Here is a 23,694-nt window from a genome sequence, read left to right as displayed (position 1 = left end):
CATCTAAAAGCCAACACTTTAAGTAACCATTCCTGTCCCTGAGCCATCCAAGTCTCTGTAATGGCCACCACATCATAGATCCAAGTACTGATCCACGCTCTAAGGTCATCCGCTTTGTTCGCAATACTCCTTGCGTTAAAATAGACACATCTCAAACCGTCCGTCTGAGCGCGTCCCTTCTCTATCACCTGCCTATCCTCCCTCACACACCGTATCCAAACTTTCTCTATTTGTGAGGCAATCTCCTCTTCCCCAGTCTCTTCAGTTCGGTTCCCACCCCACAACAATTCTAGTTTAAACCCCCCCCCCAGTAGCCTTAGCAAACCTCCCCGCCAGGATATTGGTCCCCCTGGGATTCAAGTGCAACCTGTCCTTTTTGTACAGGTCACACCTGCCCCAAAAGAGGCCCCAGTGATCCAGAAATCTGAATCCCTGCCCCGTGCTCCAATCCTTCAGCCACACATTTATCCTCCACTTCATTCTATTCCTATTCTCACTGTCGCGTGGCACAGGCAGTAATCCTGAGATTACTACTTTGCAGTCCTACTTCTCAACTTTCTTCCTAACTCCCTGTACTCTTTTTTCAGGACCTCTTCCCTTTTCCTACCTATGTCATTGGTACCAATATTTACCACAACCTCTGGCTGTTCTCCCTCCCACTGCAGGATATCTTGGACGCGATCTGAAACATCCTGGACCCTGGCACCTGGGAGGCAAACTACCATCCGAGTTTCTTTCCTGTGTCCACAGAATCGCCTTTCTGACCCCCTAACTATAGAGTCCCCTAACACTTCTGCCTTCCTCTTCCTTTCCCTACCCTTCTGAGCCACAGGGCCGGACTCTATGCCAGAGGCACGGCCACTGTTGCTTCCTGCAGGTAGGCTGTCCCCCCAACAGTACTCAAACAGGAGTACTTAACGTCAAGGGGTACAGCCATATGGGTACTCTCTCGTACCTGACTCTTCCCCTTCCCTCTCCTGACTGTGACCCACTTGTCTGTCTCCCATGGCCCCGGTGTGACCACCTGCCTACAACTCCTTTCTATCACCCCCTCACTCTCCCTGACCAGACGAAGGTCATCGAGCTGCATCTCCAGTTCCCTAATGCAGTCTCCTCAGAGCTGCAGCTCGACACACCAGGTGCAGATATGGCCGTCCGGGAGGCTGGGAGACTCCAGGACCTCCCACATCTGACACCAAGCGCAGAAAATCAGCCTCACACACATACTTCCTTTCCACAATTAACACAGGCAAACCTACCTCGCCTCGTTACCGCCTAAGCTCGTTGAGCCAAAGCCCTCTCACTCGACTACCCTCGCACTCCACTGCCTGCTCCAAACACTGCCCGCTGGATATGGCGGTCTTCTTTTTAAACTTTTCCCGCTCTACTGGCTGACATTACGTGCCTGCGCAGTCTTGCCTCTCTTTTACCCCAAGTAGTAAAAATGCCTTTGCTTCGGAAATCCTTAGCCGTTCACTCGCAGCCTTCTTGCCCCGAATCTCTCATAACCTTATATACTTCTATCAAGTTGCCTCTCATCCTCTGTTGCTCCAAAGAGAAAAGCCCCAGCTTGATCAATCTTTCTCACGAGACAGGTTCTCTAATCCAGGCAGCATCCTGGTAAATCTTCTCTGCACTTTCTCAAAAGTTTCCACATCTATCCTGTACAGCGTCTGCCACAGAAGGGGTTATTACACCAGATCTGACCTTGTGGAACTGGAGTGATGTATGAACATCATTGAGGGTTACCAGTTATAACTAGTTGCGGGTACAAAGTGGGTCAGTAGCACAGTGGGGTAGAGCTGCTGCCTTACAGCCCCAGAGACACTGGTTCAATCCCGACCTCTGGTGCTGCTTCCATGTTCTTCCTGTAGGAATTTCTCGGGTGCTCCAGCTTCATTCTCAAAGATGCGTAGGTTGGTCGGTTAATTGGTCTTAGTGTGTAGATGCGGCGTAGAACCTGGGAACAGCTGATAGCAGTGTGGAGAGGAGGTGGAATAGTGTAAAAGGGTGGCTGATGGTCACCATAGGGCCTGTTACGGTGTTCCATGATGCAATGGCTCTAACGTCAGTGTTAGATCCTGATCAGTTTACAAGCTACATCGAAGGTGGAAGGAACAGGTACAATATGCAACTTCTGCTTACATACTGAAGGGAGAGTAAACAACAGGACACACTTCCCCTCAGTGCGGGGTGAAGTATGAGAGCATGGGGTAATGGGTATCGGTAACCAGCTGCCAGAGGAAGTGGGTGCAATTGGAACATTTAGAAGACACTTGGACAGACGTATGGACAGAAAGGTTCAGAGGGACATGGACCACATGGGATCCGGTCAGGAAGGCCTCCTTGGTCAGCATGGACAAATTGGCCGAAGGGGAGGTTTCTGTGCTGTATTTACCTCGTGACTCTAAATGGGGCACATCATTTAAAACAGACAGGAGGATCCACTTCTACTGGGGCAGTCACTCAGACTTGCTTCCTCCCTGTTTTTGTGGGCTCTGATGTGGATTACGTGGGAATAGCGGACTCTTCCACAGAAGGAAGGCACCTTGGTCAGCATGGCGAGCTTGGCCACAGGCCTGCTTCCATGTGTCAAAGTCCACGACTGTGCCAGGGCTCAGAAGGCCTTGTGACTTTACACAGGCGTCCCCTGAAATTAACATGCTGGTGCAGCAAGCAACTGTGAATCTGTTGCTTTCAGACAGCAGCGTGTGTAGAAAACAGATTACAGAATGCAGAATGGTGGAGAGGAGGGAAGAGGGGAGGGGGGAAGGAGAGAGGGAGAGGGAGGAGGGAGGAGGGAGAGGGGAGAGGGGAGGGGCAAGTGGAAGGGGAGGGGAGGAGGAGAGGGGAGGGAGGGGGAGGGGAGAGGGGGAGAGGGAGGAGGGAGGAGGGAGAGGGGAGAGGGGAGAGGGGAGGGGCAAGTGGAAGGGGAGGGGAGGAGGAGAGGGGAGGGAGGGGGAGGGGAGAGGGGAGGGTGAAGAGAAGACAGAGGGGGAAGGGGAGTGGGAGGAGGGAGGGGAAGGGGAGGGGTAGGGGAGGGGGAGGGGGAGGGGAGGGGGAGGGGGATGAGGATGAAAGATATAATGAGTAACAGGAGGAAATCAGACAAAAGAGAGAGAGAATGAAAGATGGATAAATGGAGAGAGAGAAGAGAAAGGAAGCAAGAGATGGATAAACATGAGAGAAAGACAGTGAGAATGAAAGAGAGTGGGGGAGATAGAGAGATAGTGAGTGAGAGAAGATAGACATGAGAGAAAAAGCGACTGCCGGCAAGAAAGAGGGGGAGATAGAGAGAGGGAGGAGAGAGATAGAGAGTGAGAGAAAGACTCTGTTAGAAAGACAAATATAAGAAAGAGACTGGGAGATAGAGTGTGTGAGAAAGCAAGGAGGAGTGAGCAGGAGAGTGACAGTGTGAGAGCTAGAGAGAGTGAGAGAGAGGACAAGACAGAAAATGAGGAAAAAGGAAGAGAGAGAGAGCGAGCACAAGAAAAGGTGTGTGTGTGAGAGAGAGAGAAGAGAAAAAAACCTCATAGGTGCCCAAGGACTGAGTAAGTGAGTGAAAGATGGACAGGTTCCTGAATATGAGGGAAATGATAATAATCGAGTACTGTGAAATAGAACTGCTCAAGGAGAGATGGAGACCGAGACCCTCACAACACATAAGAAATACCAAGCTGGGCATCTGAATCACCAAGAAAGACAATAGGCCAAGGGATTGAGTAAGGCTGATATCCAGCACTGTGATGGTGGGCCAAATGGCCTGTTTCTGTGCTAGAGATCTCTCAACTGACCAAGATGGACCTAACACAGTCCAGCAGACCCCTCTGGTACAGCTCATCCTCTCTGCAGCACGGACAAGCGAATGGCTGGAACCTGCGCTCACACGTGTCCACCTATGTGTGCACACACACACACCTGCTCAGGAGCAACTTGCACGCGCCGGTTCACAAGTACAGTCCCGACCATACACGGTCATGAGCACACAAAGCCAACCGTCAGCTGAATGAAACCCCAAAGCACACCGAAAGGGAAAGGAAGGCAAATTACATCAACCCCACCCACACCTCTTCGCCTAACCTGTCGTGGTCAGCACTGCGGAACCGGGGCAGGATGTGTCGGAAGCTGCTGGTCCGGTCCAACTTGGGCTGACTCTTGGTCCTCTTGATGGAGCCCTTCAGCCTCCGGCTTAGGAATCCCTGCTGGAAGAAAGGGAGAGAGAAGTTCAGAGGCAAGGTTGATGGTAAGCAAGAGGCCAAAGACCCGTCAGTCATTGGAAAGCCCTTGTCCTTCAACACACGGACCCTGAGACACCTCTCTCAGAGAATGTGGGTGCAAGGAGTCCATAGGGACCGCTTAGCAAAACCCTACCGTAGCCGACGGAGGCTTTTCAACCCATCAGGTCCATTCTAGCTCCTTATTCACCCTCCTGATGAAGAGTGTCAGCCCAAGAAAGTGTGATTGCTCATTCCTCTCCTTGAATGCTGCTCGACTTGCCAGCACTTCTTGCGTGTTGCCCATGCTAGCTCCTATCCCCAACTCCCTTATTCACCATGAGCCTATTTTTAATCCTCTTGTACACAGACCATCCAGTTCCCCTTTGTTCTATTTAAAGAATAGAAACTGATGGAAAAATTCAATAGGTCAGGCAGCATCCATGGAGAGAGCTAATGTTACAGGTTAAAGACCTTCCTCCATGAAGACCCATGTTCTGAAGCATTAACCCTGTTTGTCCTCTCTCCACAGATGCTCCCTCACCTGCTGAGTGTTTAATCCTGATATTCCTCTCTGCACAGATGCTGCCTGACCTATTGACTGTTTAATCCTATTTTTCCTCTTTCCACAGACGCAGCCTGACCTACTGAGTGTTTAAACCTGTTTTTCCTCTCTCTACAGATTTTGCCTGAACTGCTGAGGGTTTCCGTTTTTGACCACTTCCCTACACTAACAGGCCATTTGCAATTAACTGACTTGGGAGTAAACAGGAGTAACCATGAGGTTACAGGGAGGTGTGCAAACTCCATACACACACAGCGCTGGAGGTCAAGGTCAAACCTGGATCTCTGGACCTATGAGGCAGAAGCTCAGCTCTACCTACTGCGCCACTGAGTCGCTGTTTGGTGCCAGGCTTCCAGGCGAATTCAAAGAATTGTCAGCAAGGAACCAAAATTGTGTTCTAAGGATGCTAGAGAAATCTGGCATGGCCCTCACACAACTTCTACAAATACACCACGGAAAGTATCTGATCTGGGTGCATCATGGCTTGGAATGTGACCACGAGGAATTGCAGAGAGTCATGAACACAGCTCGGTTCATCACAGAAACCAGCCGATCTCTGTAACCCCCTCCAGCCCTGACGCCTCTCTCTATATCTGTAACTCCCCCCAGCCCTCCCTATTTTTATACCACCCCCTTCACCCCTCCAGCTCCTACAACCCTCTGATGTCTGCTTTTCACTTACTGGACTACTGGTTACCCCTGGTGTCTGTAACCTCCTCTCTCTCCTGCCCAAGCAGACAGTTGTTTGCTCCAGTCTATCATCATGCTTACTTTGACAGCCCTCCTGTGGAAGCCTTTGCAACCTCAAGATGCTACCGTAAGTGCACACTGCTGTTGTTACCACAAAGGCTTTTCCTGTGGATAAGGTTATCTCTGGTTGCAGTGAGCAGTGAGTTAAATAATGGTTCCACAAATAAACTACCAGGGGCTCTATCTTATATAAACAACCTAATCATTCAGGGTGAAAGACTGATTTATTTCTTGCTATGAGTTCCTTGGCACGAGATGCTCACTAGCTAAGTCCTGGCAATGGAAAAGCAGTTTGGCTTTGCTTTCCAACAGGAATATCTCCGTTCAGCAAGTGCCAATCAATTACCGGTATAATTGCTCCCCTCCAGCTCCCTGTCCCCTCTGCCCTGGCTTTCTGTACAGGGAGTGTTCACCTCCAATAATTAAACATCTCTCCACCTCCCTATCTCTCAAAGCCCCTCCAGCCACTACTCCTGTCCCTATTCCCCATTAACCCCTCCAGCTTCTACACTTCTCCCCTCTCTCTAATGCTCCAGCCCCTACACCTCTCCCTCTCTCAAGTTACCCCCTCCAGACACCACACCCATCCCAATCTCCACAACCTTCTAGCTCCTACACCTGTCCCTTCAGCCCCTAAACCTAATCTGTTTTCCCCTTCAGCTCCTACACCCCTCCGTATCTCTATATCCCCCTTCAGCCTCTACACCCCTCCCTATCTCTGTAACCCCTTCAGCACCTACATCCCTCCCTTTCAGTTACCCCCTCCAGACACTACACCCACCCCATCTCTCCAACCTTCCTACTCCTACACTTGTCCCTTCAGCCCCTACTCCCTTCCCTATCTCTGTTACCCCCACCAGCTCCTACCCCCTCCCTATCTCTGTAACTCCCATGAGCTCCTACACCCCTCCCTATCCCTGTAACCGCATCCAGATCACACACCCCTCCCTATCTCTGTAAACCTCTCCAACCTGTACACTCTTGTCTTTCTGCAAACTCCTCCAGCTCCTATCCTATCTATTTAACTCCCATCCTGCTCCCATACCCCTCCTTACCTCTGTAACCTCCCCTCCAGCTCCGACATCCCTCCTTAACTCTGTAACCGTTATCTCCTCCAGCTCCCACACCCCTCCCTGTCTCTGTAACCCCTTCTCTATCTCTGAACTGGTTGGACTAGTTTTCCTTGGAATCCAGGATGCAGAGGGAGGGAGGGAGGGCCTTGTGAACCTGATACGAGGTGTACCGAATGATAAAGGACACAGATCGGGCAGGGAGTGAAAACTGGTTTCCCATAGCGGCGGGGCGGGGGGGAGGGGTTTAAAACTGGAGGGTGGATGTTTGAGATACTGGGTGGGAGACTGAGAGGGAATCTGAGGAAGGATTTTCCATCTGGAAAGTAGGTGGAATCAGGAACTCAATTCCTGAGCGTTGGTGGTCAATGTGGCTGGTAATCCAGATACAGACCCCTGTGTTCCAGCTCTCCCCCACCACCCAACATCTCTTGACCCTTCCAGTTCCCAGAACAATATCTAACTCCTTCTGAAGTATATTTAGTATATATCTGGCTTTAACAACTTTCTGTGCGAGAATTCCTCAGGTTCACCCATAATCTGGAAGAAGACATTACTCCACCTCTCAGCCTTAATTAGCTCAGTCCGTGTCCTCAGACAGTGAACCCTGGTCCTGATCTCTTGGACATCAGGAACATCCTTCCTCTCTGATAAGAGATAGGAGCAGATGTAGACTCCTTGAGCCTGCCTGTCTTATCTGTGCCTGGAATTCCACTGCATTCATCTAAACTCCAGTGAAACAAGGCCTAATTGTGCGCAGTTTGCTCACCCCATTACACCAAGGATGTAGAAACTTTGGAGAGGGTGAAGAAATTGTTCACCAGAATGTTGTATTAGCTCTAAGAAGAGGTTGGACAAACTTGGGTCATATTCTCTGCAGTGTCAGAAACTGAGAGGAGTTCTGATAGAAGTTTACAAAATTAAGAGTCATAGATGGAGTTGATAGTTGGAGTCATTTTCCCAGGTGAAGGAACATGAGGGAGAAAGTTTAAAGGAAATGTATGAGGCAAGGTTTTTAAACAGAGAGAGCTAAGTGTTTGGAACGTGCAGCCAGGGGAGCTGGTGGAAGCAGCTACGAAGCGGTGCTTAAGAAGCATTTACGCACGGATAGGCAGGGTGTGGAGAGATTCAGACCATGTGCAGACAGAATGGGATCAGTTTCAACAGGCAGGTCTGTATCGAAACACCCATTCCTGTGCTGAACATTCTGCAATAATTGACCCAGTTTCTCCTCCTGCGTGAATCCCCACGACTGTAAATGGAAAACCCCACCGTCCCACTGTTCAATCCGCTGAACCTTCGCTCAACTCCCTCCAGAGCAAGAACTTTCCAGGCTTCCTGAGGAGGTTAAAATCAGGCTCAGCCTTGACTCTCTGTAATTCACCCAGCGCTGAGACAGGTCTACGGTAAACACCATCTCCCTGGTCCTACACTCACCTGTGGAGCATCTCAACAGTAAAGCCACCTACATTGGAAAGTTGCTTGTTGATGACAACTCCATTTTCAATACTGTAATTCCAAGCAAACTCATCACCAAACTCCAGGTCTGTCTCTGCAACCGGATCCTTGCCTTCCTGATCCGCAGACTGCCATCAGTAACGATAGGCAGCAACACCTCCACCACAAGGCTGCATCCTCCTCTACTCTCTGTACACACATCACTGTATGAATACTTTCTCTTCTAACTCCATCTACGTTTGCAGATGACTGCATCACAGTGGGCTGTATCTCAAATAACAATGAGTCCAAGTACAGGAAAAAGATAGAGAGCCCAGTGACGTGGTGTCATGGCAATGACCTTTCCCCTCAATGTCAGCAAAACAGAAGAGCTGGCCATTGACTTCAGGAAGTGGGGGAGGGGCAGTGCACATACTCATTCACATGAGGTTGGGAGAGTTGAGAATTTCGAGTTCCTGGGAGTGAGTGAGCATCACCAATAGCCTGGTCCAACCACGCAGAAGCTAAGAAAGCTCACTACTTCTTCAGGAGGCTAAAAATAATTTGGCATGTCACCTTTAACCTACACATCCTATCTGGATTCATCATGGCTTGGCATGTCAACACCTCGGTCTATGACTGCAAGGAACTGCAAAGAGTTGTTGGACACTGCTCCACACATCACAGAAACCAGCCTCCTCCCCATGGTTCAGTTAGGATAATCAAAAACCCAACCCACCAACATTCTGTCTTCTCCCCAGGAGGTGCAAAATCCTGACAGTACGTACTACCACAATCAAGGACTACTTCTACCAATCCCCCCTGCTATTATAAGACTATTGAATGGTCCTTATTATGAACAGATGGACTCTTGACCTCATAATCCACCTGCATGTTATTTTCTACCTACACTGTCTCCAAAGTTGTTCTATATTCTGCATTCTGTTATTGATTTACCTTGTACTACCTCAATGCACCGTGTAATGAAGTGATTTGTACGAACAGTATGCAAGAAAAGTTTTTCACTGTATATGTGACAGCAATAATATACCAGACTAAACTAACCTGAGCTGACTTGTCATTGGCAGGGCTGTGCTGCCACCTGCAGGTCCCCAACATAACTGCAGAGCTGTCCAGATAGATATCGACTCAAGGTGAATGTGTGCAACCGGGTGGGTCATTGACTCGCTGGTGTCTGTTTAACCATGGCAGTGCCAACCTCACAATGCACACCCAAAACATAGAATACAAGAGTACATTGGTATAACAATTAATCAATTTACCAATTTAAATTTCACCTGCTCAGCATGACCTCGCAGCTTATTGTCTGCCTGCACTACAATTTCTCCGTAACCAATACTTTATTCTGCAATAGGTATACTACCTTAAGGCACTAATGTGATGGAATGATCTGCATGGAAGGCATGTAGAACAGAAGTTTTTCACTGTACGTTGGTATATGTGACAATAATGAACCAATTTACAATTAATATAGTACAGCACAGGAACAAACCATTCAGCCCTTCATATCTGTGCTAGCCACAATACCAACCAACCCGATCCCATTTGCCCGGTCATGATCCACAACCCTCTATTTCTCACCTGTCTAAATACCTTTCAAACATTTCCATTCTATCTGCATTTACCACCACCCCCCAAATCACATTTCAAAATCCTGGCATTTTCTGTTCAAAAAAAAAAGACTTTGCCTTCTAAAACTCTTTCAGTCTTTCCCTCTCTCACCTTAAACCCAAGTCGTTCAGTATTCGACATTTCAATGATTCAAAGTATGTTAACTATCGAAGTATGTATGTAGTACACAACTCTGAGATGAGTCTTGCTGCAGACAGCCATGAGAAACAAAGAAGCATCATGGAACCCACTCAAAGAAAATACTGAGCACCTAAAGTGCCAGAAAAAAGAACAAATTGTGCAAACAGCAAGATAATGAGCGAATAACACACTGAATATTAAACATCAACACGGAGTCCTTGAAATAGTCTAGAAATTTCTACCCTGGGAAAAAATCGTCTACCCAATCTATGACCCTCAAAACTTTACAGACAGTATTTCTATTAGATCTTCCTTTAGCCTCTGCCATTCCAGAGAAAACAGCTCAGCTTGTCCAACCTCTCCTTCATAGCATAAGCCCTCTATCCCAGGCAGCATCCTGCTAAACCTCAACTGCACTCTGCGCAAAGCCTTCTCATCCTCTCTGCAATGGAGTGACCAGCACTGCACAAATGTGGCCTAACGGAAGTGTTCCTAAGACTGCTGAAGGATCGAACCTCAAGAGTTTTCAAGTGATACACAGGACTCTCCAGGTTATGAATGCCTGACATGTACAGCCCTTGTGATGACTGATCTGCAGTGTGTATGCACCAACTGCCTGGGTTGCAAACAGTTCTCAGAAACGAGACCCTGTGGAACCCCTGGTCAGGACCCTCACTCTCTTAATTACCTTACAACATAGAGGCTGTTTGGCCCATTGAGTCTATGCCAGCTCTCAAGGCAATTCCACTCCAATTTCCCTCATTACCTGCTCTCCTCACATTTCTGTCCACTTCCCCCCAGCTTCCACCACACACCAGGGACAACTTACAGTGGTTTATCAACCCACTGGACCACACGTCATTGGGATGTGGGGGGAATCCAGGTGGTCACAGGAAGAATATGCAAACTCTACACACAGACAATGCCGAAGGTTGGGATTGAACCCAGGTCACTGGAACTGTGGGAGAGGCAGGTGGGAGAGAAAACAGAATGCCAGGAGGGAGGGTGGGAGCAATGGAAGGAAGAGCCTGTAGAATCACTGGGTTGGGGGAGCACATAGTAAATGGGTAGAATTGCCTGGAGGATCAATGAAGACTAGGCATGACAATGGGACCAGGAGCGGCAAAAAAAATCCAGCTGTGAGTGCAGCTGAGAATGGCCAGGCCGATCACGGCAAGGAGTGCAGGGTGAGGGTTGCAGAGGAGCTGTGGACGGATGGGCAACAATATGTGTAGGTTGCTCGTTGGGGAAAGGTGGAAGAGGAGGGGCACCACTGTGAGTGAGGAGTGGAGAGGATATCGTGAAGTGGTTGGGGGGGGTAGATGGGCGAGGGGGAATGGCGAGAATGGAGAGAACAGGGGACAAAAGTAGGCGAGGGTAGGGGGATGCTGAGGGAGTGGGGGAGAGTGGATGTAAAGGTGGGAGAGGAGGGGAGGTTGGGCAAGGGAAGTGTGGAGTGTGAGGGGGTGGGGAAGGGAGGGTGGTGGTAAAAATGGATGGGAGAGGAGAGAAGACAAGGGGAGTGTGAATGGTAAGGTGGGCGAGGGGAGTGCGGCAGGCAAGGGAGAGGGGGAGGGTTGGTGTGATAGAGAGAGGGGTGGAAAGAGCAGGGATGTGGATGTTAGATCGGAAGCAAGGGGAGGGGAAGAGAGGGGAGGGGAAGAGGATGGAGGTGAGGTGTTCTAGGGAGAATGAGTGGAGAAGGGGGAGGATGTGGGTGGAGGGGAATGTGGAGGGAGGGTGTGCCCAGGAAGGGAGATGGTCCCTGGGACTGGGGAAGGGGTCTGCATATTGAAATGTCAGCAGCATTTGGGGATGGGGCTGGTCAGGTCAGTGAAGCCTCTCTGCCTGCTGTAAACCCTGGCAACGACGGGTGCCACCTCCCCAGAAATGGCCATCACTGTTTCAAAGTTGAACCAACTGTTACGTTGTTTAATTAGTGACAGAGAACCATTGCTCCCACCAAGCAAGCCTCTAATCCTCGCTAAAACCTCCACCACACCAATCCCTGGAGCATCGATTAAGTAGTTAATGAGAACAGCTCTCAGCAACAGGTCTCCAGGGTTACAGCGAGCTCAATCTCGCTGCAAAATAAGGCATAATTTTATAGCCAGCTGGAGCTCTGGATAATCTTTGGAGTGTGGGTGGCGCGTGTGAATGCATATGCATGCATGTGCGCACGTGTGTGTGCATGTGTGAGTATATGTACGTGTGTATGGACGTGTGTGTGTGTTTGTGTGACTGTGTGCATGTATCTCTGAGTGCAAGTGTGTGGCGTGTGTGCGTCTGTGTGGGTGCCTCTATGTGTACATGTGCTTGTTCATGTGTGGGTTACGAGTGTGTGTGTATACAGCATGCGTCAATTTGCACACGTGTGTGTGTGTTTTGTGTCTGTGCATCTGCCTGTGTGAGTATGTCTGTGTGTAAGTGTGAGTGTATGTGTGTGTAAGTGTGCATACATGTGTGAGCGCGTGTGTGTTTGTGTAAGTGTGAGTGTGTGTCTGAGTATGTGTGCGTAAGTGTGAGTACATGTGTGAGAGTGTGAGTGTGTGTGTGTATTTGTGTAAGTGTGAGTGTGTGTCTGAGTATGTGTGTTTAAGTGTGAGTACATGTGTGAGAGTGTGAGTGTGTGTGTGTTTGTGTAAGTGTGAGTGTGTGTCTGAGTATGTGTGTTTAAGTGTGAGTACATGTGTGAGAGTGTGAGTGTGTGTGTGTATTTGTGTAAGTGTGAGTGTGTGTCTGAGTATGTGTGTTTAAGTGTGAGTACATGTGTGAGAGTGTGAGTGTGTGTGTGTTTGTGTAAGTGTGAGTGTGTGTCTGAGTATGTGTGCGTAAGTGTGAGTACATGTGTGAGAGTGTGAGTGTGTGTGTGTATTTGTGTAAGTGTGAGTGTGTGTCTGAGTATGTGTGTTTAAGTGTGAGTACATGTGTGAGAGTGTGAGTGTGTGTGTGTATTTGTGTAAGTGTGAGTGTGTGTCTGAGTATGTGTGTTTAAGTGTGAGTACATGTGTGAGAGTGTGAGTGTGTGTGTGTATTTGTGTAAGTGTGAGTGTGTGTCTGAGTATGTGTGTTTAAGTGTGAGTGCGTGCATGAGTGTCTGTGTCTGTGTGCATGTACATTTGGGAACAGAAGGTTCCGGAGTTTTGCTACAGCACAGGATGGGTAGTCAGGTCAGTACATGAGCTCCAAACAAATTTCAGCCTGCCGGTGTGGGAAGCTGTGAAGAATTCTCCCCAGGGGCAGCTGAAAGAAGTCTGATTTATGCATGCTCTTTGCAAAGGAAAACGGAGTAAATGAAACTGCTTGCTCATTCACTTCCAGCGTTTGGGGAGGTGGCACAATTTACATCCGTCATAGCTTCTATTTTCTGTTTTATATACATGTGGGGGCGGCATGCTGCACAGCGGGTAGAGGCGCTGCTTCACAGCCCCGGAGAACCAGGTTCAATCCCGACCTCCGGCGCTGTATTTGTGTGGGTTTCCTCTGGGTGCTCCGGTTTCCTCCCACATCCCAGACACGTGGGTCGGTGGGTTAATCGGTAAACTGCTCTCCTCATGTGGGTGTGGGGTAGAATGGGTGGGGAGCAGTTGGTGGGAATGTGGTGAGAACAAAATGAGATCAGTGTCGATAGCCGGCGCATACATGATGGGCTGAAGGGACCGTTTCGATGCTCTATGATTCTTTAACATTAAACCCCAGAGAACCTAGTTTTGATTTATTTAGCTATGTCCAATGCCTTCCTCTCTCCACACCCCAAGATCTCATTTGTTGCTTGATGCTATGAGTTCACCAGAATTGTTACAAGTGCAGTTATATTTGCAGATAAGGTACCTATGTTTTGATCTTTGACCATCTTTCCCTTGCCCTGATTCTGTTTGGTGCTTCACTCCTGTGATTTTAGGTCTGCACTCTGTGACAGGATGAGCGAGTTTTAGGGAGAGGTTGGTCAGGCTAGGTCCCTGTTCCTTAGAATGTAGGAGACTGAGTGGCGACCTTACCAAAGTGTTCAAAATTATGAAATGACACAGAGAAGGTGGATGGTAACAGTCCTTTCCCCAGGGTAGGGGAGGCCAGAACTAGGAGGACATAGGTTTAGGATGAGAGGGGAAAGATTTAAGTGGGACGAGGGGCAACTTTTTCTTGCAGGGGTATGGAATGGGCTGCAAATAGAAGTGGCAGGTACAGTAGTATCATTGAAGAAGCACTTTGTTACACGCATAGTAGTTCTTCGAGGAATATTGGCCAAACACAGGAGACTGGGACGAGATGGATGGGCACCTCGGTTAGGACGGACTGGTTGGGCCAAGGGGCCTGCACCTGTGCTGTGTTGCTCTACGATTGAATCATCTCCCTGCTCTTTATCTTTCTAAAGATTTCCTTCTTTATAAATTCCCATACTCTCTTAACGTGGGAACTCTCACCAGAGCACAAGTAGGAGCTGGAGTCGGCCATTCAAAGCTATCACAGCCATTTGATGTGAACCAGGCTGATCTATTCCAGGCCTCAGCTCCCTGTAAATCGCGTGTGTCCCCTTGGGGACATACTGTATTCTCCTTCACCTCCACTCCCAGAACACCCCACCCGACTTTGCACTAGGCGGGAAAACTCCATTGTGGACAGTCAGGTTTAGTCGAAGAATAATTTCAGAGTGAACAATGGACACTGAATTGTGATATGTGCTCAGGTATTTCCCAAACACTTCTGATTCAAGCTCCAACAATTCAGGAAAATAACTGGGGTAACTCTCTCTCGCTTCATCCCACCTGGTCCATTCTCCAATGAAGGGTATTGGGCTAAAATGTCGACTCTTTATTCCACTCCACAGATGCTGCAGGACCTGCTGAGCTCCTCCAGTATTTTGTGCACCTGTTCCAGCGTCTGCTGAATCTCTTGTGGTCCCCCATTAATCCTCCTGGTAACTTAATTTCCCCACACTACACCCTCCCTTCAGATCTGACAACTTGCCTACACACTGTGGACAATTAATCTACCTACCCACATGTCATTGGGGTGTGGAGTACCCCGGGAAAGCCCATGTGGTTACTGGGAGAATGTGCAAATTCCATTCACATACGCAGAATGCCGGAGGTTGGGATCGAACCTAGATCTCCAGGCTCTGTCAGGCAGTGGGTCTAAATCTCGGAGGTCAAGATCAAACCCAGGTCTCTGGGCGCCTACCTGCTGCGCCATTCTCCATTTCCTCTTTAACTCTCCTGACCTCCTGACACAGGAAGGTGATCTCTGGTCTCTGACCTGCCACAGGTTCACCGATCCAGTGGGGTTCATGAATGAGAAAGAGAGGTGGAGTCCTCTCCTCACTGCTCTTTGGGACACAACCGGCTTAGTTTATGGTTTAGTTTTAGTTGAACGGTTCACAAGTTGCATGGAGAAAATGTTTTGGGCAGAGAACACCACCTCAGAAAATTGTCCCACTTCAGCCTGTGATTTGGCTGAAAAACCCAGTGATTGTTGGACCCAGTTTATTTGGGGGAAGGAAAGAGTTAAAAATGTACAGTGTGGGGCAATCCATCATCAGGAGAGTGTAGAACCAATGACAACCAATCAGAGATTTCTCTCTGAGTTCCTAAAACACAGCTGGATATATCGTGATGATAGAAATTTACTTTAGGGGGAGGGGTGAAATTGCTGGCAGATGATATTTTGTGAAGGCGCACATCATAAACAGGAGAGATTCTGCAGATGCTGGAAATCTTAAGCAACACATGCACAAAATGCTGAGGGAACTCAGTAAGTCAACCAGCATCTATGGAAGAGGGTAAACAATAAATTCACTTCAAATTGAGAAGAGGAGGAATTTCTTTAGCCAGAGGGTGATGAACCTGTGGCATTCATTGCCACGTACGGCTGTGGAGGCCAAGTCACTGGACGTATTTAAAGTGGAGGTTCTGGGATAGTAAGGAAGTCACAGGTTACAGGAGGAGGCAGGAGAATGAGGTTGAGAGAGAAAATAAATTCAGCATGTTGAAATGGCAGCGCAGACTCAATGGGCTGAATGGCCTAATTCTGCTCCAACGTCTTATGGTTTTATGGTCTTAAACAGTCGATATTTTGAGCTGAGACACTTAACTAGAATTTGTGAAGTCACAAAATATCTTCACCAAATACCTACTTGACCAGTTCCTCCAGCATTTTGTGCGTGTTCCTTTGGATTTCTCGTGTTCCTGTTTGCGAGGCTGCAGAATCCGGAGCTACAGCCAAACTGCTGGGGAGCTCAGCGGATCGGGCAGCATCAGAGGGAGGAAGGGGTGGACAGCAAATTTCAAGTCAAGACCCTTCATCTGGACTGTAAGTGTTGAGGGGGGGGAGTGTCCAGTATAAAGTGGTGAAGGGGGAGGGTTCGAACCAAGAACTGGAGGGTATTAGGCGGATGCAGGTGGAAATAGTGACATGAGGCTCAGAGGTACACACACTCAAAATGCTGGATGAATTCAACAAGTCAGGCAGCATCTATGGAAGGGAATAAACATTTCTCGCCGAGACCCTTCAGTACAACTGGGCAGGGGGGAGCCAGAACAGGAAGGTGGAGAGAGGGGAATGAGTGAGGCCACGTGAGGGGGAAGAGGCTGTGAAGTGATAGGCGGATGTGCCAACTGGCTACAGATGGTGGAGCCTGATAAGAGAGGAAGGTGAAGCATTGAGTTGAGTGAGGGAGGTGGGGAGGGGGAAGAGGGATCCAGCTGGAATGAGTTCTCTAGGGTCTAGAGTGCACAATGTGGGCCAGTGGGTCAAATGGCCACTGTAAATGACCTGGTGTGTGAGTGAGGTGTAGAACTTAGCGGTAGCTGATGGGAATGTGTGGGGATAATATAAATGGAAAGCAAACACGATTCTGGAACACTAGAGATTGTGCAGATGCTGGAAATCCATATTAACATGCACAAAAGTGCTGGAGGAACTCAGGAGATCAGGCAGTTTCTATGGAGAGGAATGAACAGCCGACGTTCGAACCGAGACACACAACTCTTCATTAGATACTTCCCGGTCTCCAGCATTATGTGTGTGTTTCTCATAATTCTGGAAACTGTAACCCCCTCTGCCATTTTCCACCCCCAAATTCTGAGGAAAGACCCCAATCCAAAATATTAACGGCTTCTTCCACCACAGATACTGTTTGTCTGGCTGAGTTCTTCCAGCGTTTTTCTGGTTTTATTTCTAAATAGGTCTAGTGTGGGATCAGTGGGTTGTCTGAAGGGTCAGCACCGACTCATGGGCCAAAGGGCCTTCTTCCATGCTGTATCTCACATGTGGACAGACATTGCAAATAATGCTTCTTTAACGGTGGTATTAGCATCTTTAAGTTGCAGATTTATACAGCACAGAAACAGGCCCTCAGCCCACCATCTCCCTTATGTCCATCTACACTAATCCTGGTTACCAGCAATCAGTCCGTAACCTCCTACACCTAGGTGATTCAAGTACTTATCTCGATACTTCACCATTACGATTCAGATTCCAACCACCCTGTGGGTAGAAAAAGACATCCCCACTAATCTTTCTCCTTGTGGCTGGACGTGTCGCCAGACAAGCCCCTGACAACACACTTATGCAAGGCGCACACCGAACACTGTGACAAACTTCTACAGATGTCCTGTTGACGGTGTCCCGATTGGTTGCATTACGGTCTCATGCAGCAATTCAAATACACAGGAGTGTAGAAAGCTGCAGAGATTAGTGGACCCAGTCCAATACGCATCCCTCCCCACCATCGGTAGTATCTACAGGAGGTGCTACCTCAAGAAGGCAATGTCTATCAACAACGATGGCCACCATCTGGGCCAAGCCATCTTCCTGCAGCTAACATTTGGCCGGAAGTACAGAAGCCTGAAGTCCCACACCACCAGGTTCAGCGACAGCTACTTTCCTTCAACCATTCGGTTCTTGAACCAGCCTGCACAAACTGAACCAGTTCCTCAGTATAGCAACACTGTGACCACTTAGTACCACTTTGCTCTTTGTTTGTTTTAGTTGTGTTCTTCCATGTATAATTTAAACTAACTTCTGCTTTTCTTGTGAACGCTAGACATCTGACCCAATGCGCCTGTGATGTTGCTGAAAGATTTTTATGGCGTCTATACATAACCTGGACTCAATAGGACTTTGACTTGACTTGACCTTCAGTCTTTGCTCTCTAGTCAGCCCCAGTTTCAAGCTACAGACCAGAGGATGGGCTGGAGCTCCTGGTTCCAAGGACCCCAGGGAGCGGCAATCCCATTTCTGCCCTCAACACTTCCTCCACAATAGGCAATGGGAGACTGAGAGCACGACAAGTGGGTACAGGGAGAATGGTGACAATCACTGGCCGACACAGGTGCAATGGACCAAATGCCGCACGAGGCAGGCCATTCATCCCACTTGGTCCATGCTAGCTGCATGGTTCTCATTCAAACCATCCAGGGAGTGAACAGGAGGGAGGCTGGCCCTTTGGCCCACTTACTCCATGCTAACCATCCAGCTCTCGTTTACACCAACCATGGAGCTAACAGTATGAAGGCAGGTCCTTCAGCCCACCGTGCTGACCATCAGACACCGTACTACACTGATCCCATTACATTCCCTACTCATTCTGGGCTGTAAGGAAATATGGGAATGGCTCATCCAGTATTTTACCAAATTTATACCACATGGGCCCATGTTAACACTCAAGCCCTGTCTCTGGGCCAGGTTTACACCAGAATTATAATAAAACACTAAAAGCAGTGTGTACGAAGAGGCAGGGTTCCACCATTTGACCCCTCAGGACTGCCCCATCACCCAGTAACCTCGGCAATCCATATGGCAATCCCATGACTCCTGGGCTCAGCCTTGCTGACCAGTGACCTCTGACCTCCCTGAGCCCAGCAGCAGGGATGATGAAGGTGAATGGGATGAGAGAGGTGCAGCAACGTTGAGATGGTTGGGAGGATGCAAGGATGCAAAGTGTGGGTGACGCTTTCGATACTGCTCAGTGAGCTGAGGGCAAATCGAGTGGTGTCAAATGGCTGCAGCATGTAAGTGGCTGATTCACTCCCACGGAGTGCTTGAGCTTTCTGAGGACCGGGGTTGGGGGTACTCACAGTGACACTGTGTACAGGGAATGGGAGAGAAGGGGAAGCCTGACAGAGGGAGGAACTAGGGCAGAGTGAGTGGGGCAGGGGAAGAGGGAAGAAGGGAGAGGGCGATGTGGGCACACTGGGACGGTGTGGATGGAGGAGGTGTGAAAGGGGGTGATGGAGGGAGGTAGAAAGAGGGGGTGTGTGAAAGGGAGGGAGGCTGAGCGAGGTGGAAGTGTGGGACAGGAGGGAGGGAGGTTGGTGAAGGTGTTGGATGGAGAGAGATGGGAGGAGATGAGGGAGGGATGGAGAGCAAGAGAGGGATGGAGGGGAAGGGAAGGGGAGGAAGGGAGGGAGAGGAAGGGAGGGGGGAGGGAGGGAGAGGAAGGGAGGGGGGAGGGAGGGAGAGGAAGGGAGGGGGGAGGGAGGGAGAGGAAGGGAGGGGGGAGGGAGGGAGGGAGAGGAAGGGAGGGGGGAGGGAGGGAGGGGAAGGGATGGAGGGGAAGGGAGGGAGAGGAAGGGAGGGGGGAGGGAGGGAGGGAGAGGAAGGGAGGGGGGAGGGAGGGAGGGAGAGGAAGGGAGGGGGGGAGGGAGGGAGGGGAAGGGAGGGAGAGAAAGGGATGGAGGGGAAGCGAGGGAGGGGAAGCGAGGGAGAAGCCTGTTACTGGATACAGAGAGACAGTGGGTCAGATCACAGGACATGTGTTCCCCTCATCCAATTGGTGGCAGTGGTCCCAGTTGAGTCCCACTGGGTATGGGCCACCCCATCCCCACCCCCGCCTCCCCCCGCCCCAGCCTGGCTTCCCTCTGCACTGGCCTCTGTTGCATGAAAGGAGCTCAGTTGAGTGAGCTGATCAGTGCACGAAGCAGGCAGGAAGGGGATCCGGCGAGACTGAGTGCTGTGGAACCTGAAGGAGGGAACAAGCTGCAGGAGGAACTCAACAGGTTTAGCCCCTGGTTAACACGACAGTTACCTGGAATGTTATTTGAGGCAGATTCAAACGGCAATGATCACAAAGGAAACTGATTTGTACCTGGGTGCAGAAACCAACAGAGCTGCCTCACGTGGCTGGAGACCCAGGTTCTATCTAGTGCCAACTGATATCCCCAGGTGCTCCAGTTTCCATCCACAGGAGGGGAGAGGGAGAGAAGCAGATTGAAAGGGAGGTGTGGGAGAGGGAGGAGCTCAGAACTGCACAGCTCCCACAAAACAGGTGCACGTTTGCCTTGTGAGCATAGGTTTCCCCCGGGTGCTCCGGAGTCCTCCCATAGGGCGGCTCGAACAGTGGGGTAACTTTCTTCTGCAAGTCATCCCCCAGTGTCTGGGCAAAGGTTTGAATCTGGGTCAGGTTGATGGTTCCATGGGGAGTCATACAGCCAGGGAATTATACAGCAAGGAAACCAGCCTTTCGGCCCAACATCTTCACATTGACCGAGATGCTAGTCCTGTTTGCTTACGTTTGGCCCCTTATCCCTCTAAACCTTTCCGATCCACGTACCTATCTAAAAGTCTGCCAAACAATAACCATATCTGCCTCTACCACATCCTCTGGCAAATCGTTCCACACACCTGTATAACGCCTGGATGTTTCCGCGACTTTACAAAGGCCATATAAATGGACAGCGTTGTAATTGCGTGTTATTCAACAGGCATAGCTGAGAGCATGTTTTTGCATTTACTTAGGGAAATATACTAGGGGTGTGTCCATGGACAGGTATGTGTTTCTTGGACAGTGAATGAGTCGGGGGGGGAGCTGGGAGCAGGGGGGAAGGGGAGGAGAGGGGTGAAGGGGAAGGGGAGGGAAGAGGAGGAGAGTCGGGGGGATGGTAGTTGGGAGGGGGAAGGGGAGAGAGGGCAAAGAAGGTGGGGGTAGATTGACAGGAGGGAGGGAGGGAGGGAGGGAGGGAGGGAGGGAGAGAGAGAGAGAGAGAGAGAGAGAGAGAGAGAGAGAGAGAGAGAGAGAGAGAGAGAGAGAGAGAGAGAGAGAGAGAGAGAGAGAGAGAGAGAGAGAGAGAGAGAGAGATGTGAGAATAGGAATGGGAGGGGGTCAGTCAGAGGGAGGGAGAAGTAGAAGTAGGAGGTGTGGGTTTTGGGTTCATTGGCCACTGTAGGTTGTCCCCAGAGTGTAGGGTGAAGGGTGGAATCTTGGGGGCGGGGGAAGGTGAGTTGGAGGCTGAACACTCTTGGACTGTTTTCTCTGGAATATCAAAGGCTGAGAGAGATTTATAAAATTACGAAAGCTGCAGACAGCGTATATAATCAGAATCTTTCTCCCGGGGTGTAATTATCAAACGTTAAACAGTATACAGTTGAAGCAGGGAGTGTGCGCGTCAGGATGTTTTGAACAGAGATGTGTCGGTGCTAAGGAACGGGCTGTCAGGGGTGGTGGTGGAAGCAGATACGACAGTGGCCTTTAGGCAGACATTGGAATATGCATAGAATGGATTGATATCCATCCTTCAGCTGATTTTGCTGTCATGGTTGGCATAGACATCTTGCGCCAAAGGACCCGTTCCTGTGCTGGAGTGTTCTGAGTTCTAAAGGGATGCTAAGACAATCAGTGGGGAGCGTGGGTTTCTGTAGGTTGGCATGGAAAGATAGGCTGAATTACTTCCTTCTATGGGCTGGCAAGGGTTTAAAAGGCGTCAGTTTCGCACGGGCAGCACATGGATTCGTTCAGCTCACTGCAGTTCTGGCCGAGAGTTGTAGTACTCTCAGATCAGACAGTGGGTGGGGAGGGGGGAAGGTCCTCTCTCTCTCTCTGAACGGCGATCACCCTTGCACAGATCAGGCAGTTTCAGTGCTCGCTCGCCAGGTTGAACTGCTTTCCAAACAGGTTAGACAGGTGCAGCAGCAGCAGGGAGGCCGATGAGGCATTACCTTTATCTGGAGGGATCGGGAGAGCGGGTGTTCTGGCTTAGGTCGGACATGCCGCAGTCTCAGCGAGATGCTCCTTCCCCGCAGGAAACGTCTCAGGCTCATACTTCCTTCCTCTGCTGCCTGGCACTCGCTCACCCTCACCCCCAGCGACAGCTCTCCTCCGCTGAGCTCTGCTTTCCACACCACGGTGGCTGTGATGTCACCAACAAGGTTTAAATCCCCCTTCCCCTCCGCCCCTAGCCTCCCACCCGCTGGGTGGCAGTCACCCTCCCTTCACCTCCACCCTAGCTGCAGGGAGCTGGAACCCCAGGACACGTGCCTCGCTGGGCGGGACCCTCCCGGGCTCCCGAGTCTGAAGGTCATTGACTCAGATTCCACGCTGGAGATCGGAGCTGGAACACTCCCAATCTAGTCCCGGAGGGAGGGGGTGGCAGAGGAGACGCAGTCCCTCAGACACAGCACAGACCGACCTTTGCCCCGGGATCACTCAGCACTGTCCGAGATCACTCAGCACCGTTCCGGGAGGCAGCCAAGCTCTGTGTGACCACTCGGCAAGAATTAGACTCACTGGTCTGACAAGCCTGCTCCAAGCCACTCCTGCTTTTCTCTGGAATCTCCCGTCAGCTCCGATTCCTTCTGGGCACAGGTGAGGCGACGAACTGATGCAGTTCACCAGTGCACAGCTCCCACAAAACAGGTTTGATCACAACTCTGCCTGTGTGGACTCTGCACGTTCGCCTTGTGAGCATGTGGATTTCCCCAGGGGCTCTGGATTCCTCCTACCGGCGGCTGGATCAGTGAGGTGAGTTTCTGCTCTGAGTTGTCTGGGCGAAGGTTTGAATCTGGGTCAGGTTGATGGTTCCATGGGAAGTCATAGAGCCAGGGAATTATACAGCAAGGAAACCGGCCTTTCGGCCCAACAACTTCACACTGACCGAGATGCTAGTCCTGTTCGCCTATGTTTGGCCCCTTATCCCTCTAAACATTTCCGATCCACGTACCTGTCCAAAAGTCTTCCAAACAATAACCGTATCTGCCTCTACCACATCCTCTGGCAACTCGTTCCACACACCTGTATTACACCTGGATGTTTCCACGACTTTACAGAGGCCATATAAACGGACAGCGTTGTAATTGCGTGTTAGGATGTAACAGTGAGCGGGCATGGCTGAGGGCATGTTTTTGCAATTATTTAGGGAAATATACTGGGGGGGTGTCCATGGACAGGTGTGTCTTTCTTGGATAGTGAATGAGTCAGAGAGGGAGGGAGGGGGCAAGAGAGGGAGGGAGGGAAGGAGGAAGGGGGAGAGAAGGGGAGGGAGGGAGGGGAGAGAGAAGGGGAGGAGGAGAGGGGGAGGGGGATAGGGGAGGAGGAGAGGGGGAGGGGGATGGGGGAGTGGGGGAGAAGGGGAGGGGGAAAAGGGGGAGAGGGGTGAGGAGGGAGGGGGAGAGAGGGAGGGGCGAGGGAGGGGGAGAGAGGGAGGGGAAGGGGAGAAGGGGAGAGGGAGAGAGGAGGAGAAGAGTGGAGAAGAGGGGAGAAGGGGAGAGGGGGAGAGGAGAGGGGGAGAGGAGAGAGAAGGGAGAAGGGGAGAGCAAGGTAGAGAGGTGAGAGCCAGGGAGAGAGGAAGAGGGAGAGAGAGGGGAGAAAGAGGGTGAGAGCAGGTGAGAGAGAAAGGGGGAGAGAGAGAGAGACAGAGAGGTACAGTAGGAGAGCAAGGAAGAGGTAGAAAGAGAAGGAGGGAATAGAAGGAGAGGGAGGGGAGGAAGGAGGAGGGAGGGGAGGAAGGAGGAGGGAGGCGAGGGAGGAGGGCAAGAGAGCGGAAAATGTAGAGGAAAGTAGTTCTGTGCTTGAGAGAATGCGTGGGAGAATGTAGAAGGTAGGTAAATGTGTTTACTTTAATAAGTGTGTGACAGAATGTGAAAGTATGAGATCATGTATCTGTATGTGTACATA

General features: G+C 50.2%; 1 protein-coding gene and 1 long non-coding RNA gene across 14 annotated transcripts in view; one reads left to right on the top strand and one right to left on the bottom strand.

The window, feature by feature from the left end:
• Positions 1-23,694, bottom strand: part of LOC134346695 (ras/Rap GTPase-activating protein SynGAP-like) — a 663,780-nt gene that overhangs the window by 360,814 nt on the left and 279,272 nt on the right. For all 13 annotated transcript variants that reach the window (XR_010017990.1, XR_010017989.1, XM_063048226.1 and 10 more), the window contains one exon: positions 4,081-4,202. Coding sequence is in view for 11 of the 13 variants with exons in the window: in XM_063048226.1 (XP_062904296.1) it covers positions 4,081-4,202 (122 nt within the window). In the remaining 2 variants the exon portion in view is untranslated. The remainder of the gene's footprint in view (positions 1-4,080; positions 4,203-23,694) is intronic.
• Positions 22,094-23,694, top strand: part of LOC134346698 (uncharacterized) — a 12,345-nt gene continuing 10,744 nt past the window's right edge. The window contains exon 1 of the long non-coding RNA XR_010017991.1: positions 22,094-22,542. This is a non-coding gene — a long non-coding RNA (uncharacterized LOC134346698). The remainder of the gene's footprint in view (positions 22,543-23,694) is intronic.

Source organism: Mobula hypostoma, chromosome 5 (assembly GCF_963921235.1).
Source record: "Mobula hypostoma chromosome 5, sMobHyp1.1, whole genome shotgun sequence".
NCBI classification, from domain to species: Eukaryota; Metazoa; Chordata; class Chondrichthyes; order Myliobatiformes; family Myliobatidae; genus Mobula; species Mobula hypostoma.
This window is presented reverse-complemented; position numbering and strand designations above follow the sequence as displayed.